Consider the following 18,888-nt stretch of genomic DNA (forward strand, 5'->3'; position numbering starts at 1 on the left):
ATTTTGAATTGTATGCATTTTATTCAGAACAGAATAATAGCTTTACAGATAAAGTAAATCCAAATAAAAATAAAATATAGGACAATCTAGTTGAGACCATCCATATTTATTCCACTCTAGTATTAGAGATATTTAAATTTATTTTATTGTGTGAAGAACATTTAACATGAAATTTACACTCAATGCTTTTTAAAGTGTGCAACACACAATTGTGGACTATATGTATAATGTACAGAACTCGGAACTTCCTCATCTTGCTTAACTGAAACTTAATGCCCATCAATTAATATCGCCCCAGTCCCCACTCCCCTGCTTCTGGCAATTTATTTAATGCTAGGTCCATTTGACTGACATGAGTATTAGTGAGTAGAATACTTCTTTATAGATTTGCACTTGTCATGCAGTTAGAAAAGGAAAGGAAGGCGAGAGCAAAGGTTTCTGAAACCAGAGACAATCTCTTTACATTTCCCTTTCTCTTCCACAGATAAAGTGGCTTTTTCTTGGCCAAGTTTCACTGTGCAGCCACATCCGGCAAGGAAGGGGTTGGGGGAAGAGACGCAGAAGAGGCTGACCGTTTGTGTTTCCCAGCTTCAGCACAGCTCCAGCACAGCACAGCACAGTTTGCTCATCAGAAGCCAGCAAAGAAAGCACAGGTGATTTTTCACTTGAACTCTGCCTAACTATAGCAGGTCGCATATTTGTTTTCTTGCTCAACGATTTCATTTTTAATGGCAATGACTTGATCTTCCAACTATTTCAACTGAACAGCTTTTTCTTGTCTACTTAGATTCAAATCTTGGACCTTCTTTTCTAAATCTGAAAGAAGAAAACGAAGTAAATTATATACTTTCAATTGACCCATTCCTCCCGGACATCCACGTTACACCAAACACCAGGATTTATGGGTCCCTTAAGGACATGTTTAGTTTTGTGTTTTGATCCAATGGATAAAGCATTTATTTCCACCAGACTTCTCAAGATTTGCACACAAATCAGCAAATTGATATTTGTGTCAGAAAAGTACTTTCTATCTGAAGCCATTTATCAATGTGAGACTAAGGCTGGTTAGCATTCATTAGAGATGGAAAGACAGGATAAGCCTTGAGTGGACTTGGTAACGCACTGTATTTCCCAAGGTTTCTTCTTGCTCTTTTAACTTCATTTTCTTTGAACATGTGTCTATCACTTCAGGGTTTCCCAATCTTTCAGTAGAAAGGACTGAAGACACTTTTTAAAAGACATTTTCATTTCTTCATTCTTCTCTGCTGATTTTCTTCTTTTTTTGGTCATATTCACTAGTTTGTTGTATTTTTTAGATTCCACGTATAAGTGATATCATACAGTACAGTTCTTATCTTTCTCTGCCTGATTTCTTTCTTTTTGTGGGGCTGGTAATTAGGTTTAATTTATTTGATGGAGGTACTGGGGATTGAACCTAGGATCTCATGCATGCTAAGCATGCACTCTACGCCTTGAGCTATATCCTCCCCTCTTCTCTGCTGATATTGGAGTCCCTGATGCCTTTCACTCTTATCTACCCATGAATCCATCCATCCATGCATCCATCTGTCCGTCCATCCATTTACTTACCCATTCTTCAACAAATACTGGGAATTACAGTAAACCCTAACAAGGAGCCCACAGAGTAGTGGATGGAAGAGGTACAGAGAGATACAGTTAATAGTCAGAAAGGAAACTGGCCTTAGGTTGAAGTAGAACTTCTACAAGAAGGCAGGCTAATGCTCCACTTCACGTGGTCAGTTTACACCTGGATACCCAGTTGGTTTGGGGTAAGTGTCAAACTAGCACGTAGCATGTGTTTAGAGGAAGAAACCAGATTGGTGAAGAACTTTGAAATCGTCTTGTGAACAAAAAGTGAATTAACCAGCTATGTTTCATAGAGAGAAGATTCAGGGCACGTGCTATAGCTATTTTCATGTATTTGTGGCCAGAAAAGCAGAGTAAATGTGCTTTGGGTCCTCCTGAGGAAAGAGAATGGAAACAGCAGGTGAACGCTCCCTGGAGGAAGATTTTGTCTGACTATCAAGAACCTTCTAGTAGTCACAGCAGTTCAAAGACTAAGGAGCCACCATGGAGGGTGGGGAGCATTCTGTCATTAAAAACTTTCAAAGGCAGGTCATTTTGGATTGAAAAAGGAATTAAGCATTGGAAGGGTATTTGTACTGAAAGAAAAACCAGAGCCTTGTGTTTCTACCAAGTAAGTTAAGTAAGATTGTGCTGGTTGCTTTTCATCCCCCCGCCCATCCATTCTTCATCCTGCTCTGTGTCCTGCAAAGCTAGCTCCGTGGATGACATCACCTGGCTCTGGCTTTCGTTCACACTTGGCTGCTGGACGGCTCTGAGAAGCGATGGCAGGGTGGGGGCGGGAAAAGCGAGCAGGCTCCGTCTCTGGTGAGCAGCAGGGTTCTGGAAGTTCTGACGTCTCTCAAGTCCAGTTCTAAGTGGCCTCCTCCCTTCTGCTCCAGCATCCACAGGGTCCTTCCCCAGCGCTCCCACTCCTGCTTCCTGCTGCCCCTTTAGACCACGGATGTGAATGGCTTCTAACTGCTGCTAGTCACCCAGGACGTCCACACACGTGGTTGATTCTGTTAATTCCCGCGCAATTTTTCCTAGTTCTTCCCATCATGAAATAGAATCTATTTACCCTCTCCCCACCAAACTAGGTCCAGTATCGCAAGCTGTTTTGATCAACAGAAAGCAGGAGAGGGGGTTTGGGTACATCTCAGTGGTAGAGCGTGTGCTGAGGATTCACCAGATCCTGGGTTCAATCCCCAGTACCTGCACTAAAATAAATAAATAAAAACCTAATGATCTCCCCCCATGCAAAATTAAAAAATAAATGAAAAACACTGAAAGAAAGAAGGAAAGAAGGAAAGAAAAAGGGAGAAAGGACACTGCAGGACCTCAAGCCCTGTGCGGCTTCCGCGCCCACCCTCCTGGAGCCCTGCAACCACGCACTGTAAAGCGGCCTGGGATGGAAGACCCTGTGGAGAGAGGCCCGGCACCCCAGTGGACCCAGCATCCCAGCAAGCCCCACCTCTGGCAGACCTGCCAGCTGACCCATCAACCAAATGCAGCCACGTGAGTAACACCCTAAGAAAGATCGGGGGGAAGAACCCCCAAGACAACTCATGTACAAATAGTACACGGTTGCTGTCTTAAGCCATTAAATTTGGGGGGTGGTTTGTTATGCAATGAATGGATAACTCAGACCACGCTCCTTTAATCACATGACGTAGAGTTACATCAATTTAAAAAGTTAGTTTTTAAATTTATTTATTTATTTACTTACTTATTGGTGGGGTGGTTAGGTTTATTTACTTAATTTTTTTTAAGTGGCAGTACTGGGGATTGAACCCCAAAACCCACGCATGCTAAGCATGCACTCTACCACTGAGCTATACCCACCCCCTTGAATACATTACTTTCTATCTCTCTGAGAAGTTCCCTGAATTAAACTTCTCTTCCAACCTAATTTCAAGAACTGTGAATGTTTTAGCCTATAGGGGAAAAGTGGAAAGAATGTGGATCCTGACATAAAATATAAGACAGAAAAATACTGACATCCAGATGGCCAACAGGCACATGAAAAAATGTTCAACATTGATAATTTTTAGAGAAATGCAAATCAAAACTACAATGAGGCATCACCTCACACCAGTCAGAATGGCCATCATTAAAATGTCTACAAATAATAAATGCTGGAGAGGATGTGGAGAAAAGGGAACCCTCCTACACTGCTGGTGGGAATGTAATTTGGTGCAGCCACTATGGAGAACAGTATGGAGGTTCCCTAAAAAACTAAAAATAGGCTTACCCTATGATCCAGCAATCCCACTCCTGGGCATATATGTGCAGAAAACTCTAATTTGAGAAGACACACGCACTCCAATGTTCATAGCAGCACTATATACATTAGCCAAGACATGGAAGCAGCCTAAATGTCCATCAACAGATGAACGAATAAAGACGTGGCATATATATACAATGGAACACTACTCAGCCACAAAAAAAAACAATGCTACTTCCAACAACATGGATGGACCTAGAGATCGTCATACGAAGTCAAGTAAGTCAGACAGAGAAAGACAAATATCATATGATATCACTTATATGTGGAATCCAAAAAATGAGACAAATGAACTTATTTACAAAACAGAAATAGATTCACCAACACAGAAAATATACTTATGGTTTCCAAAGGGGAAAGAGGGGGAAGGATAAATTAGGAGTTTGGGATTAGCAGATATAAACTACAACATATAAAACAGATAAACAACAAGGACCTACTGTACAGCACAGGGAACTATATTCCATATCTTGTAATAGCCTATAATGGAAAATAATCTGAAATGGGATATATATGTATAACTGAATCACTTTGTTGTATATCTGAAACATTGTAAATCAACTATACTTCAATTTTTAAAATTCTATCAAAAAAGAAAAAAGAAAATATTCTCCCCATGCTTTTGTAAGGACCAAGGTCTGTGTAATAGAAATTGATTTTTCATGGTATTGCCCAGGGAGTGCAAGGTAAACACATTTGTCTGTCTTTCTGAATCTTTCATAGTGTTTCCTTTTTAAAATTATTATGAAAATACTGAAAATAAAAAAAAAATGCACTGCTTTTAGAACTATTCTATAAATGTAAAAAGTAGCACTGTTCTTGTCACTCTCCCCCTCCCCAGAGATATCTAATGTTAACACTTTGGTATGTATTTTTCCTGACTTTGGCCTACACTAAAGTTGCATTCTCATTTTTTTCATTTCATAGTGATGATTTAAGTGGCCATAAGGCTGACAACCCATTTTATAACAAAGAAGCACTTATAAGTGAGGAGTTCGGGTTATGTTAATATTTTGAGAGTTACTTATACTCCAGATGAATATGCTACATTTTAAAGTTTGGGGAGACAATAAATACAACTAAAAGTACAACTAGGCCACTCATCATCTGATATTTCTTGATGATTTAGAGGTAGTTACAGACATGATGACTGCCCAGAAAAATCATGAGTTTTAGCCGTGGGAAGAAAAATACTCTGATTGACTCTGATTGTATGTATTCTATATTTACTACACTGTGTGGGCATCAAAATTTCCATCTGGATCAAAATCCGTGTTTGGGCTGTGATTCCTTCTGGATTGCTACCTACAAGCCATGCTACCTGACCTAGCGCCCTAGTGTCTAGATCATACTGACTCCAAAAGAGCTATTTGTAGGAGAGGAGAAGAGAAGCAGCACAGGTTAGGACAGACAGGGCTCCTCAATCTCGGTACCACTGATTCTTCAGGCAGAATAATTACTTGTTGTCCGGGACATGCCCTGAGCATTACAGGACACTTAGCAACATTTCTGGCCTCCATCCACTAGAATGTTAGTTGTAACCCCTAGCTGTGACAAGCAGGGACATCTTCAGACCTTTTTATCCCCAGGGGAGGGGATAAAATCACCCCTGCTTGAGAAGCCCCAGGCTAGGACAAGGGCCTTTCAAGGTGACCAAAGGCAAACTCAGTGTGTTCTGATTAACGCAGAGTGGATGCTCATTGATGCGCTTTGAAGTAAAACCAGGTAAGAGGCATGCTCCTTTGCACAAACCCAGTTCCTATTTCTGTCTCCTCAGTGGACTTGTAACTGGTTAAACTGTATCAAGGATAAACTGGAACTGGGACATGTTCTGCCAGGAAGGGGGGAGTATTATGATGTCACTATCAAATCGGGAGAGTGGGTAACAGGACAGTTAGAACCACCACATGATCCAGAATCCACTTCTGGGCATATACCTGAAAAAATCCGAATCTGTATCTCGAAGAGGTAACTACACTCCTGTGTTCACAGAATTATTCACAGTAGCCAAGACATGGAAGTGTCCCCGAGTGTCCATGGATGAACACATGAAGAAAACGTGAGATACACATATATGTACAAATACAATTCAGCCGTAAGAAACAAGGAAACCCTGCCATTTGCAACCACATGGATGAAGCTGGAGGGAGGACTTTATGCAAAGTGAAAACAAGCTAGACAGAAAAGACAAATACTGTATGATCTCACTTCTGTCTAAAAAAAAGATAAAAGTTGAACTCATAGGATGAGTAGATGGGGGCTGCCAGGGGTTGGGGGATGAGTGAAATGAGGGAGACGTTGCTCAAAGGGTCCAAACTTCCAATTATAAGATGAACGGGTTCTGGGGATCGATCACACTGTATCACATACGTGAGCAGATCTTAGGCACTCCCCTAACTGTGTGAGGGGGTGGATGTGTTAACTGAATCGTGGTGGTCATTTCACAACGTACACATCCATCAAATGATCCCAAAGTACACTTGAAAAACACACAATTCTGTGTCAGTGATACCTCAGTAACGCTGGGAAAATAAAAAGAATCAGTACCTATAATTCTTCTTGTCGTGTCCTCTGTATCTCCAGCCAGTTTTGCTGCTGCATCCTTTAGCTGTTTCACTTTTCCTAATGTGTCCTTCGTCAGTCCCGCAAGGCTTATATTTTGTTGAAGAATAGCATATCGATTTTGGAGCTCAACAAACTCCTGTAACAGAGCAACACTCCCATCATCAGAAAATATTAATAAAACACATACATATGCATGATGTTTGCCTGAGACTGCTCGTACAAGGAATAAGAGTCATTGCACTTGAATCCATAAGATATTTCCAACAGAGTTTTTATGTGCATTGTTTGTGGGGTTTTATTTTTTTTCAGGCTGAAAAAAAAATCTCAGCTTCAGTGAGAAAGTCAAATTTCTCTGTTATAAAGTATCAAGCATTATTCCATGTTAAGGCAACTCTTGATGAGAGAATGGTGTGTCCCAAACGACATAAGGTCAGAGGTACAGAGGACAAGATAGATCCAGTGCTGCCCCTGACAAAGGTTTAGCTCAGTCGGGTTGAATGGTTGCCAAGTGCAAGGTGAAGTTCAGAGGGAGCAGTGAAGATTCAGAAGCAGCAAGGACATTATTTGGTTGGCACAAAGGTGAGAGAGGATGAGGTGGGGAGGGTTCCAGATGGGGAGTAGGGGGTTAGTGTGAAGGCCTCCCACAGTATTAGAATGGAAATCTCCGGGGTCAGCCTGAGGGGTTGACAACCTACATAATGGTAAACAGACGAATTCAGACCCAGGAATGGAACATGGAAGTGGTCGAGGGAAGGCAGGAAGCGCCTTTCTCAACTTCTATTCCATAGAAAATGCCCTCAGCTCCTGCTGGTGGAAAATTTACCCAGCACATCAGGAATGAGAAGCAAGAGAATACACCAATTGTCAACACACTTCAACATCTCTTGGGCTTAAGCTGCTGTATGAATGCGACCAACCAAAGATTTCCTGCCAGGAAAATGAGCTGATGGTTCCTTTCAGCAGTTGAAATTAACAGGCCATTTTCCACAACAGTTTAATTAACTCACTCTGATTCCTATAACTTGATCTACTCTTTTTGGAGGTGACCCTCACGTCTTGTTTTCTTTATCTCTTACGTGATTTACTTAGTCAAGGGCTAATACCTACAATATAGATCCATGACATAAATCGTGAAAGTTTGGAAGTTTAGGAAAAATCTGACTAAGGTACCACTTGTAATAAGGATGAGTGGGTGGAGAGTAAACAGTTCAATATGATTTGGCTGAAAAACTTCTGTCTCTCTGGAGACAGCCCTCCACTTACAGAAGCGCCTCCTTACCCAGTGCAGTCCTTACAGACATACACCCCTGAGAGTGGACAGGCACTAAGGGAAGTGCTGACAAATGGCACAAACATCTGGGGTTAAGGGATCACCCCTCAAAGGAGCACCGTCTGTCTGCTCTCAGTGGCGGGGATGGGATGGACGACCTCCTCCAGGCCCCCAGCCTGGCGCCGGGCTGATTCAGCCTGAGCTCGCACTCGGGTGGCCTCGTCCCGGCCCCTTTGCAACTTGGTCCTCAGCCGGCCAAGCCCACCCTCCAGCGCTGACTGCTGCTTCGCTAAGTCCAGCTCCTTCTTCGTCTCCTGAGCCTGTTGGTCAACCTGTTGTTGAATGAAAGACTAGAGAGGAGAAAGGCTCTTTATGTCACAAGTAAACAAGAACATAAATGATGTAATTACTGCTCAGAAGATAAGCTGGGTGTAAAGGGAGAGAAAATCATTCCTTTGCTATTTCTATTCCATTAAAACAAAGTTATAATAACAATTGAAATTAAATTAAAATAAATAACAATAAACTAAAAAATAAAAAATTGTTAAGATAGCCTAACATTTTTAGTTTTGTTTTTTTTTTTCCTACTAGGAGGGCCCCTTGGAGTACTGGTACACCATCCTTTTACAAATGGAAGCCCTTATACACAATAATGAATGAACACCTTATACTTGTTTCTTATTTCAGTGACTCTACTTGTCCCACCTGGACGTCAAATGTGACTGGTCATTTGTCTATTTGTCTCTTGCTCTTTGGTCAAACTTTCACACCGTCTTTAATTTTCTTAAACATAATCAACATGCTTATTTTGTCTTGGGATATCCACTAACGGGGTAATACCTGCAGTCTCTTGCATTCTGATTCTCTCGTCTACTGTTTCTGATGACTCCTGTGTAAGGCAATCTCTTTCTTTATGTGTTATAGGGGAATCCTTTGAGGCCTGGTTTTAAGGTGCAGTCCTTTGGAAAGGATTCCTCATCGACTCTGTCAGGCATCGGAGGGCCCTGCCAACCCAGGACCATAGTAAATGACATTTTTAGCTTGGTTTATGGGGCCACCCAGGTAGGATGAATTAGCCCATCTCACCTGAGAGCTGGCTTATGGTTAATAATTCTTAGTGAAGACATTCTCCCTCCAAGCAGAGGCCAATGTCTTTACACTCTCTCTCTCTAATAGTGTAACATTTCCCTGAGGGTTTGCCTTTTGGGGTCCCCGCTGTATGCATGGGTCTGACTCCCTTCTTGCATGGCTTTGTCTCTTTGCTATGCAAGGCAGCCATAAACCAGTGGCTCTGATACACCAGGGATTGGCAGATACCCTCTACCTGCTGTCAGATTCATGCTTGATTACTTCTCTGGATCATGCTTTCCGGTCATTTTTGGCCTCTGAAGATTTCCTCCATATCTTACTAATTCAGGTAGGCGTTTAAAAAATTGTTAGATTAGGAGTTTGGGATTAACAAATACACACTACTCTGTATAAAATAGATAAACAAGGACCTACTGTACAGCACAGGGAACTATAGTCTATGTCTTGTAATGACTTGTAATGGAAAAGAATCTGAAAAAAAAAGTTATGTATATGTATAAGTGAATCGCTTTGCTGTACACCTGAAACTAACATTGTAAATCGACATGTTAATGAAAAATAAGAACTAAAAAATAAACAAATAAAAAATTGTCAAAACAGCCTGTAACATTTCTAGTTTTTTTTTTTTCCTACTAGGAGGTTCCCTGGGTGTACTGGTCCACCATCCTCTTAGCAATGGAAGCCCCTTCCTGTGCCCTCAGGCATATGTGGGAGTTTTTCAAGAGCAGGAATCTGCAACCTTTTCTGTAAAGGGTCAGATTGCAAATATCTCACACTTTGTGGTCCATAAAGTCTCTATTGCAGCTGTTCAACCCTGTGCCATTGTAATGCAGAAGCATTCATGGATAATATGTGGCTGTATTCCAACAGAATTTGTAGCTTTGGATACAGAAACAGTCGGTGGGGCCACTGGGCCCATGCGCTGTATTTTGCCAACCCTTGTTCTAAAGTATATGTCTAGAAGGGGAAAACTTCGAGTCCCTCTTTATATTTTTGCTCCTCTCTTTCTAGGTAACCTTTTTATAGCTAACATTTTTATTTCCTGGTGTACTATTTCCTGTTCTATTGCTTTCTCTTTTCAAGATGGCTGTATTTAGGTATCGAAAACATAGCTGAGCGGGGAGGGTACAGCTCAGTGGTAGAGGACATGCTTAGCATGAACGAGGTCCTGGGCTCAATCCCCAGTACCTTCAACTAAAAAAAAAGCAAAGAAGTTTAAAAAAATTAAAAAATAAATAAAACACAGCTGACAAATAGAGACTGAGAAACTCATAATTTTCTGGGAAGGGGGTATGACATGTACTTGAGGATGGAGCCTTGGAGGGAGAGACGTCAGAGACCGTCAGACCAGGTCCTCTCCTGTCCTTCAACTGCCAGTCTTTCTCTTCTGGATCTATCACCTGGGTTAAACCATGGCTTTATTCCTACCGAACTCTGGAGAGAACACTTTATTTTGGGCAAGATATTCTTTCAGTTTTAGGGTACTCTGATGAGTTTTCATGCAAACTTAGTTATAAAAACTTGGCCACAATTAATTTATTTGACGGGTGAGCTTTAAAAAGTCTGTGACTTCCCCTGGTATCAGGACGGATAAACACTGGCCTCTAATCTACCATTAATTAACTGTGTGACCTCAGGCAAGTCACTTAACCTCCCTGAATCTTAGTTCCTTCATTTCTGAGCTGGGGATAGCACCTGCTTCATCCCCTAGGCATGGTCATCAAGGAAATGAAATGGTGCTGGGAGAGCTCCACAGAACACTAATTAAACACATACTACTATCATAATCTTATTTATCACCATGACAAGCCCATCAGACAGGTAAGACAAGGGTGAACACTGGCATAAGTAAAAATTGTGTTGTCTCCACACTCAAAATCTACTTCAGGTCAGTTTCAAAGAACAGAGAGGAATACCTGCAGTACATTCTTTTTTATCGTTCTTATCTCGGCAGTCAGCTGTGCGATGGTAGAATCTGCCTGTCCTTGAGTGATTTGAACTTGCTGCAACTTATTCAACATTTTGTCAAGATTTGATAGAACGTTTGCTGCTTTTCTAAAGTGAGATATTAACATAGCAGATTAGATAACTCGACAATTATTCATTTATTTCACCTTCAGAGTTCATTTGACGCAACCAAAAACTTCACGGAATTACTTATAAAGTAAATTTAAATTACTCTTAAGCAAGGGAAAGTGCTGAAATCTTCATTTTTAGAAACAGGGATATTTAAATGCTAATAAAAAACATACATATGCACACATAGATACAGATTTTGCCAGATATGGAAATCAAGGAAATGGGTCTTGTTTCTTCTTAACTTGTCATAAGCAGAGACGTTTAGGGGATAAAGCTGCCAAGCTGTGAATAAGAAAACGATCCTCAGCCAATTCCAGTTTCTTGATTTCTCAAACTTTAGCAACGCTGTCGGAATCCTTACTGGAGTTGGGGCGGGAGAGTCAAGAGGCTCCACAAAGAGCAACGAGAGAACGAGAGGTCCTGCGTTTTCAGGCTGTGTTTATTCAGGTTTATTTAAGCTTCACTGACATTCCAGCCGCCCAGGGGCCCAGTCAGAGGTTAAAATCACAAACATTCCAAGTGATAGTCTATTTTACAGAAATGAGCTCACCCTGAGTCAACGGTCACCGGATACTTAGATCTGTGGGCTCAGAACCATCCTTGGGAAGAATGTACGAAGCCAGGGAAGTATCAGACAGACCTTAGCAGAGGCATCATCAGAGATGCTTGCGTGAGAGCAAAAATAGCCAAATTGCAAAACACCCCCTTCCCAATCCAACCCATCTTCTCCTCCCAGGGGTAATCTCTCTGGTTTTTTGTTCTGTTTTGTTTTAAAGACTATTGTTTTTAGGTTCACAGCAAAACTGAGAGGAAGGTACAGAGATTTCCCATATACTCCCTGGCCCTTTACATGCATAACCTCCCCAGTTATCGACATGCCGCCCCAGAGGGTACATTTGTTACAACTGATGAACCTACACTGACAGATACTAATCACCCAGAGTCCACAGTTTACATTAGAGCTCACTCTTGGTGTTGTCTGTTCTGTGGGTTTGGACAAATGTATAATGACATGTATTTATCATTATAGCATCATATCGAGTATTTTCATTGTCTTAAAATTCCTGTGTGTGTGTCTATTCATTCCTCCTTTCGCACCCCCTGCAGCCACCGATCTTTTTCACTGCCTTAGCCTTTTCCAGAATGTCCTATAGTTGGAATCATGCAGTGTGTAGCTTTCTCTTTCTACACTCCTTTCTCTACAGTTACTGGGGGTGGGGAGGGGGTTCCCAAGCCTTTCCTTTTCATAACACCCCTCATTTTTTTTAACTGTATTGTTTTTTTCCTTAGATTTTTTTCAAGGCATTACTCAGTATAGTAAATTTGGAAAGTACCCCCAAAAAAGAAGAAAAAAAGAAAAGAAAACCAGGAAGGGAAAGTTTACCAGTAATCCTACTACCTTTTAAGATATTGGCATTTTCTAGCATTTTTGTCCAGAAAGATTTTTTTTCTTTTCGTGATTGACATCTCTTCCATGTATAATCTGCTATCTCCTTTTTAAAAAGCATGAATGTTACACTGTAGGACTCTCTGCACATTACTAAAACTCCTTCATCAGCGTTGTTTTTAATAGTGGTGTGATTGTGCTGCAATTACTTAATTTTCGTAGTTTTAAGTGTTCAAACTGGAATGGCTGGACTTTGGGTTGAGTCTGGTCCACTTCATCTATGTAAGTGGATGATGAGACAGTAAAGGCAGCTAAGGTCTCCAACTCTTTCTGGGCGTCCAAAAATGGGGGTGCGTGTTGGTGATGTAATGAGCATCATCCACCAACCCTGTGACCCTGACTCACGGCACCCCATGCTCATAAAAACCAGGACGGCTTCTCCTTTATGCTTGGCTAAGTCCACACAGGCAAAAGGAATCCAGACTTCGTTAACTCTGTACCGTGCGTATCTTTCTACTCCTGTACCATATCCCTGGGGCACTAGTGTGCATTTCTTCTCTTCCTCACCACTGTATCTTTTTAGTGTGATATATATTTTTTTAACTTAGATTTTCAAAGTACTGCTTATTGGAGTAAATCTAGAAAGAACCAAAAATAGGTAAACAAGAAGGGAAAAATACACAGACATTCCCACCACCTGTAAAGATACTGGCATATAATTAGCATATAGCATTCATCGGTGTATTTTGGTATAAAGAGGTAACAGACTCCTGGAAGGGCACTCAGAGTCCAAAGGAAATGGGAAACAAGCATCTCCACACACTGCGTTCTAGTGTTCCAGCTTCCTGGGGGCACCGCCACAGACAGCGTAGCCTTCAAGTGGGACAACGAACTACTGGAGGATAATTTCATTTGAACTACAGTTACAGCTCCTTAGGCAAGCATTTTTCAGATGGCCTTTCAGCAGATGGCCTGTTAGAGCAGGAGGAGGATGTTACTACTCTACTTACTTGGCTGCTTTTGCCTTCACCAGAACTTCTCGGGCTCCATCTGCTGCTTTACGTAGCCTGTTCTCCTCCGTCCTGTAGTCCTTGCAAGGTTGTGAAAATTTCTGTATTTTGTCAATTTCGTGGGTTAGATTTTGTGACATGACTGGTTGGCAGACGTCAAGTACACGATTTACAACCTTTTCTATGTCCTCCGGAGGCACGTTTTCCTCTTAAAAAAGAAGGTGGGTTTTAGGTAATTGTGTCTCCTTATCACTGTATCTTGTAAATATCACCACAACAAATTCTAAGTCAAATGTATTTGCATCTGATTCTGTGTCCCTAGAATCCAGGGATTAGATCGTATATGTCCCTTCGATTCTTCTTCATCCTCAATTTTCCCTTCTCTCTGAAAGAAACGTTGCTCATATGACACAGAATACACCCCACACAAATGCTTGTTGGAAAAATGAAAAATTACAGATTTGGAACACTGAGTGTTCCACAAAATGTCCTCACAAAAACAGCTTATTATAAATACAGTTCAAAAGCAATGAAAATGTTTAGATGCCTATCATTAAGAGCTGAACACAACGGATGTGACAATGGGGAAGCGCTGGGTCTGGACTCAACAAAAGTCTACTCTCATCCTCCATGACATTAAAAAGGCTCACAATTTTTGCTCATCTGCATAATTGGGTAACTATTCCTAAAGCTACTTCTCAAAGATCTATTTTGAGAAGGGAATTCAGCAAAACAGAATAAAGTACAGTATGAATAACATATTATCAAGAAATTTGTATAGTCAGTTACAATGTGTCAATTTCTGGTGTACTTCAATAAAATTAAAAAAAATTTTTTTTAAATTAGGAAATTAACATAAAAAAAGAAACTTGTAAATACATCTATGCCCAGCTTTTCAGAAAAATACAATTGGTCCCCTTTGAGAACTGGAGCGGAAGATAGACTTTTGTGGGGTAATAGCGCTTTGTCTCTCTCTGGCTCCTTATGGAGGGACACACGCTGAGTCCCGTGGGGGAAGTCAGAGTGAACTGGATACACATCTGATGATCCTCAAAGGGTTTACTAGCAAGTGGGGACTCATAGTCATTCTAGGTGATGACTGACTGACCCCTGAAGAACAGAAGTGATAAATACAAGACAAAGGGATATGGTGTCCAGAAGGAGGAGAAAATACTCCAGGAAGAACATCTATAGGCATTTAAGGGAGTGGGTCTAGCTCAGTGGTAAAGCACATGCTGAGCGTGCATGAGGTCCTGGGTTCAATCCCCAGTGCCTCCATTAAAAAAAAAAAAAAGGCATCTGAACTGGGCCTCAGAGGATCACAGAGATTAAACTTGTGGAGACGTGGGGTTAAGCAAGGAGTAACGTTATTTGCAGAAAGTGAGGTTTCAGGACCATTTCCAGCTGTATTATTTGATATTTATCTTTAATAATTTTCTGGAGTTTAAAACAAACCTCTCCCCAAATTACACAAAATAAGGGATAATATGTTCATAAGTATAAGAATAATTCATAATAGTAACGAACCAAATAGTTCCTTTTGGTCAGTCACAGGAAGCCAACATGAGTCTTGGAAAATAGTCAATAGAAGTTAATAACCAGTATTTTAGATGCCAGCTCACTACAGTAGTCGACATACTAACCAACATTTGGCATAGCTGATCTCACACACTCTGTCAGCAGAGAAAATTGTAGAATCTAGCAGAGTCTTCATGCTGGACTTCTATTTTAAAGAAATAAAATAACTTTAAACACCAAGCTCATTTGTTTGGAATTATAACTCAATTCTAGGATTTATTACTAAACGAATCTTATACAAAGAACCACATTTTTTTGGCACTGAGTTAATATTTTGGGATTGTTTTCATTAAGAAATTTAAAACCAAGGAGTACATCCTGGTTTTGATTTAGGCATGTCATTTCCAAAGAATGTAATTTGAAATTGGTTGTGATCTTTGAGTATATATTAAAAGGAGGAGGAGGAGGGGACGGAGGGAAAAGAAGGGGAGGAGAAAGGGGTGGTGGTGGGGGAGAGAAGAAGAAATAAAAATTAGCCCTAGTATTTTTAAAACGTTACCTAACAAAAATGTTTTCAGGTTTTTGATTAAAAGATTCATTTTTTCTTCTTCAGAGTCACTTTGGTTTTCCTTATTCCTCAGCTTCTCACTTAGCTGTAAGGCATTGGTTTTGGAGACTTCTGCCAGTTTACTTATGTTCTTAATCTGGAATAAGAAAAAAAGTACAAGGCAAACATACAATAATTAGGCACATTCTGTGATGTTTCCTTACTTAGCTGGACCAAAATAGAATTCATTAAAAAAGAAACAGAAGTCTAGGTAATGAAACAACAGATTCGTTTTAAAGGACTCCTTTAAAAGGTGATATTATTTGTTTTCATTATCCTGTTTCCTTAATAATGTGAACTTATCTCTTAAAACATTATTAGTGATCAAAGTTGTTACTTGAAAACAATTATTGATGGAGTACTAATGACTTTTCCTGATACAAATCTAAAATACAAATTCTGGTTTAATGAGACTTTTGCATTCTATAACAGCAACAGATTTCACAGAAATTAGTTAGGACTACTTACAGTCATCAGTGCAGTTAATAAGCTGAGAACATTTTCTTTAATATAAGTTAAAATAGTTACTCTTTTAAACATTCCTCAAATTCAAATAATATACTTTCTTTGAAAGCTACAAAGAAAACATTTCTCCTTTTAATAAATGAGTCTGAACTCAGAGCAGGCTACAAAGATGAATTCCAAACACTGTACACCTGGTGGAGAAATGACAGAACTAAAATGCTTACAACCTAGAAGTGCAAATTCTTCCTTGTATGATTTGAGAAAGGTCATGGACTTTTCCTTGAGATTCCAACAAATTAAAGAAAGAGAAAAGACCGAGAGAAAAGGACAGTATCATCCACAAGTTAAGCTGTAATTAATAAATTAGTTGTGACAGAAGTAGGGCTAATTAGGATCAAACATAATTAGGGGGGAAAAAATCTCCATTTATTTCCCCACAAAGGGAGGCTGCTTAATTTGAGTCATACAGATTTTGTGGGAAAGGATTTAATTGTAGTCATTGGCAAATGATGAAACAAAAAAGAAACACTTGCATGATTAAAAATATGTATCTTACTTTTTCTGTTGTTCCATAATTCTCTAAAACTTTTTCAAGTTGAAAATGGATAGCAATTGGGAAAACAGAGCTTAAAAGTTCTCATCCCAAGAAACAAAATGTAACTACGTGTGGTGACGGATATTAATTTCTTGTGCTAATCATTTTGCAACATTATACATGTAGCAGTGTCATTATGCTCTATGCCTAAAACTAACACTATGTCATTATGTTGTATGCCTAAAACTAGCATAGTGTTATGTGTCACTTATATTTCAATTAAAAAATAAAATGGACAAGTAGTATGTGAGAATGCATGAAAGTAAGATGAGAATTCCAGAAATAAATACTCAGGACCAATTATACAGATGAAATCTCAGTGGAGATCAGTTGATGCCATACTCAGAAAGAAAGAAAGATTGCTCGATTACTTCACTCTTAAAACATCTCTCTGCAATCCATCCTCTGTCATGACTCCTGAGAATTCTCTTGCAATCTCTTCTGGCATGCTTCCCCCTTCTAATCTAGAGGAAAACAGCACACCATTTTATCAACAAGACAACCCCCATCCTTTCCCAGTTCTCCATTTATGTGCTGATTGAGCCAGATTCGGGTAATACGTACTTCGGGGTTATCTTTTCAAAGCAATAGCTTAACACAGGGCTTATTTAAATGATGTGAGATTTCTTTTTTTTCTTTTTTGAGAAGGGACAATATAGTAGCTTAAAATTACACTAAATGATTAAGGATTTTTTTCACTACAGGGATGCAAGACCAGGATCTGCGTTTGTTCATGGCTGTATTCCCAGGATCTAGATAAATGCCTGGGATTGCAACAGGTACTCAATAAACATCTGTTAAAGAAATACATATCAGCAAAAAACGAGGTAGCAATACAGAATTTGACTACGTAAATTAAATTTGCAACATTCAGGATGTGTAGGGACGTTCTCCAAGTTGATTATAATCAGAAGGTTGCTCCAGACTTGGATTGTGGAGCCTGTGGGGCTAGGATGTGGGACCAGTTGGAGCTCAGGCGCACGGAGCGAACTGTTGCTCTGAACGTGCTTGTGAGCGTGCGCGGGGCTGTGTGTCTTAGCTGTCTGTGGTCCTCACCCCTTTCCCAAGGCTGACTCTCTACCCTCCTCTCAGTTCTGAGACCCAGATGTCTTCGCATACATTTCTCTTTTGTTCAGGAGTTGGTTTCTGTTGCTTGCAAACAACAATGCTGATTGATAGAATATCTACCTTTTATTGGTGAAAAATTCAGCTCTTTAAGAACTTTTTCTTCTTCATCAAAGGCTCTACGTATATTGCCAGAAAAAGAAAAAAAAAAAACTATGAAGCAAATCATCATCTTGTTTTCAAGAATGAATACGATGTATTCACACAACACCTAAAACTGTGTTCATCCTTTCAAGATTAATATAAAGCATTCACAAAAAAACCTAAAGAAAACTAGGTAATTAAAAATTATACTCATTTATTATTATGCCTAGAAAAGTGAAACCACCTTAAAGTATTAGAGATTCTGCTATCAGGTGCTTAAATAGTAAAACAACTTTATCAGGTTTATCAACATAGGAAAGAGTTCAAGGCATTAAGAATATGTTCCCATGAAAATACTTTCTAACATTAAAATTTGTCTATTTAGTAGAATTTCAAATATACCCTTGAATTTATAAAAATTTATTCCTTGCTTTCAGAGCTCCATAGTTTTCAAAACTTCAAGGCTAGAAGTCTTCCATTTCTATACAGTGTTGGCTATAAAGGAAACATGCACACTAGTCTATGTATGTCTTATAAACATACTATGAGGTTTTTCTCTTCTCTCTCTCTCCAGATAGACACACAATATATGTATATGTGTATATTGTATACACACTTATTATACACACACTTTACACTATATATAATGTATATGTAAAAAATATGCCAATATTCACGTCTACTTCAAAATCTACATTTATATCCACATCTGTATTTTTATTCTGTTTCCAGGCATAAGAACACAGAACATCTAGAATCCTTTCACTTAGAAGCTAAATGGAAGTTAAAAAATTTCAAATAGCTTGCTTTTTAAAAAAATTGCTACAGCTTTACAAATAAAGCATGAGATGGCATTATTTACCTGATTCTTCAATCCTTGAACCTGGTTGTTCAAATTGCGAGTCCGGGACCCTGCTTCCTGAGCTTTCTGGAGGGCGTTGCTGGAGAGAGTCAGGGAACCACGACAGCTGGGGCCTCCACAGGGCAAAAGCACACAGGGCGAGACCCCATGTCCCCCGCACACCTGGAGGGAGAAGGGATTTATGTAAAAACGAACTTGGCAGAGCTTTTTCTAATGCCGTCCAGGCTCACTGAGGCAAGGCACTGCTCTATTCACAGATCTTTCTTACAGTTGTTCACGCTTAGTACACGGATGTGGTCCATTCCATGTTTCCCAGGTAACCGAATAAACATCTAACTTATTTGTATCAGCAATTGTGCCA

At 39.9% G+C, this 18,888-nt stretch overlaps 1 protein-coding gene across 1 annotated transcript in view; it reads right to left on the reverse strand.

The window, feature by feature from the left end:
- Nucleotides 1-475: 475 nt before the first annotated feature.
- Nucleotides 476-18,888, reverse strand: part of LAMB4 (laminin subunit beta 4) — an 89,929-nt gene continuing 71,516 nt past the window's right edge. Inside the window, 7 exon segments of the mRNA XM_064487697.1 lie at nt 476-816; nt 6,419-6,572; nt 7,865-8,038; nt 10,712-10,850; nt 13,272-13,479; nt 15,349-15,493; nt 18,528-18,689. Coding sequence (XP_064343767.1) covers nt 677-816; nt 6,419-6,572; nt 7,865-8,038; nt 10,712-10,850; nt 13,272-13,479; nt 15,349-15,493; nt 18,528-18,689 — 1,122 coding nt within the window. The 3' untranslated portion in view covers nt 476-676.

This window comes from Camelus dromedarius, chromosome 7, assembly GCF_036321535.1.
Source record: "Camelus dromedarius isolate mCamDro1 chromosome 7, mCamDro1.pat, whole genome shotgun sequence".
NCBI lineage: Eukaryota > Metazoa > Chordata > Mammalia > Artiodactyla > Camelidae > Camelus > Camelus dromedarius.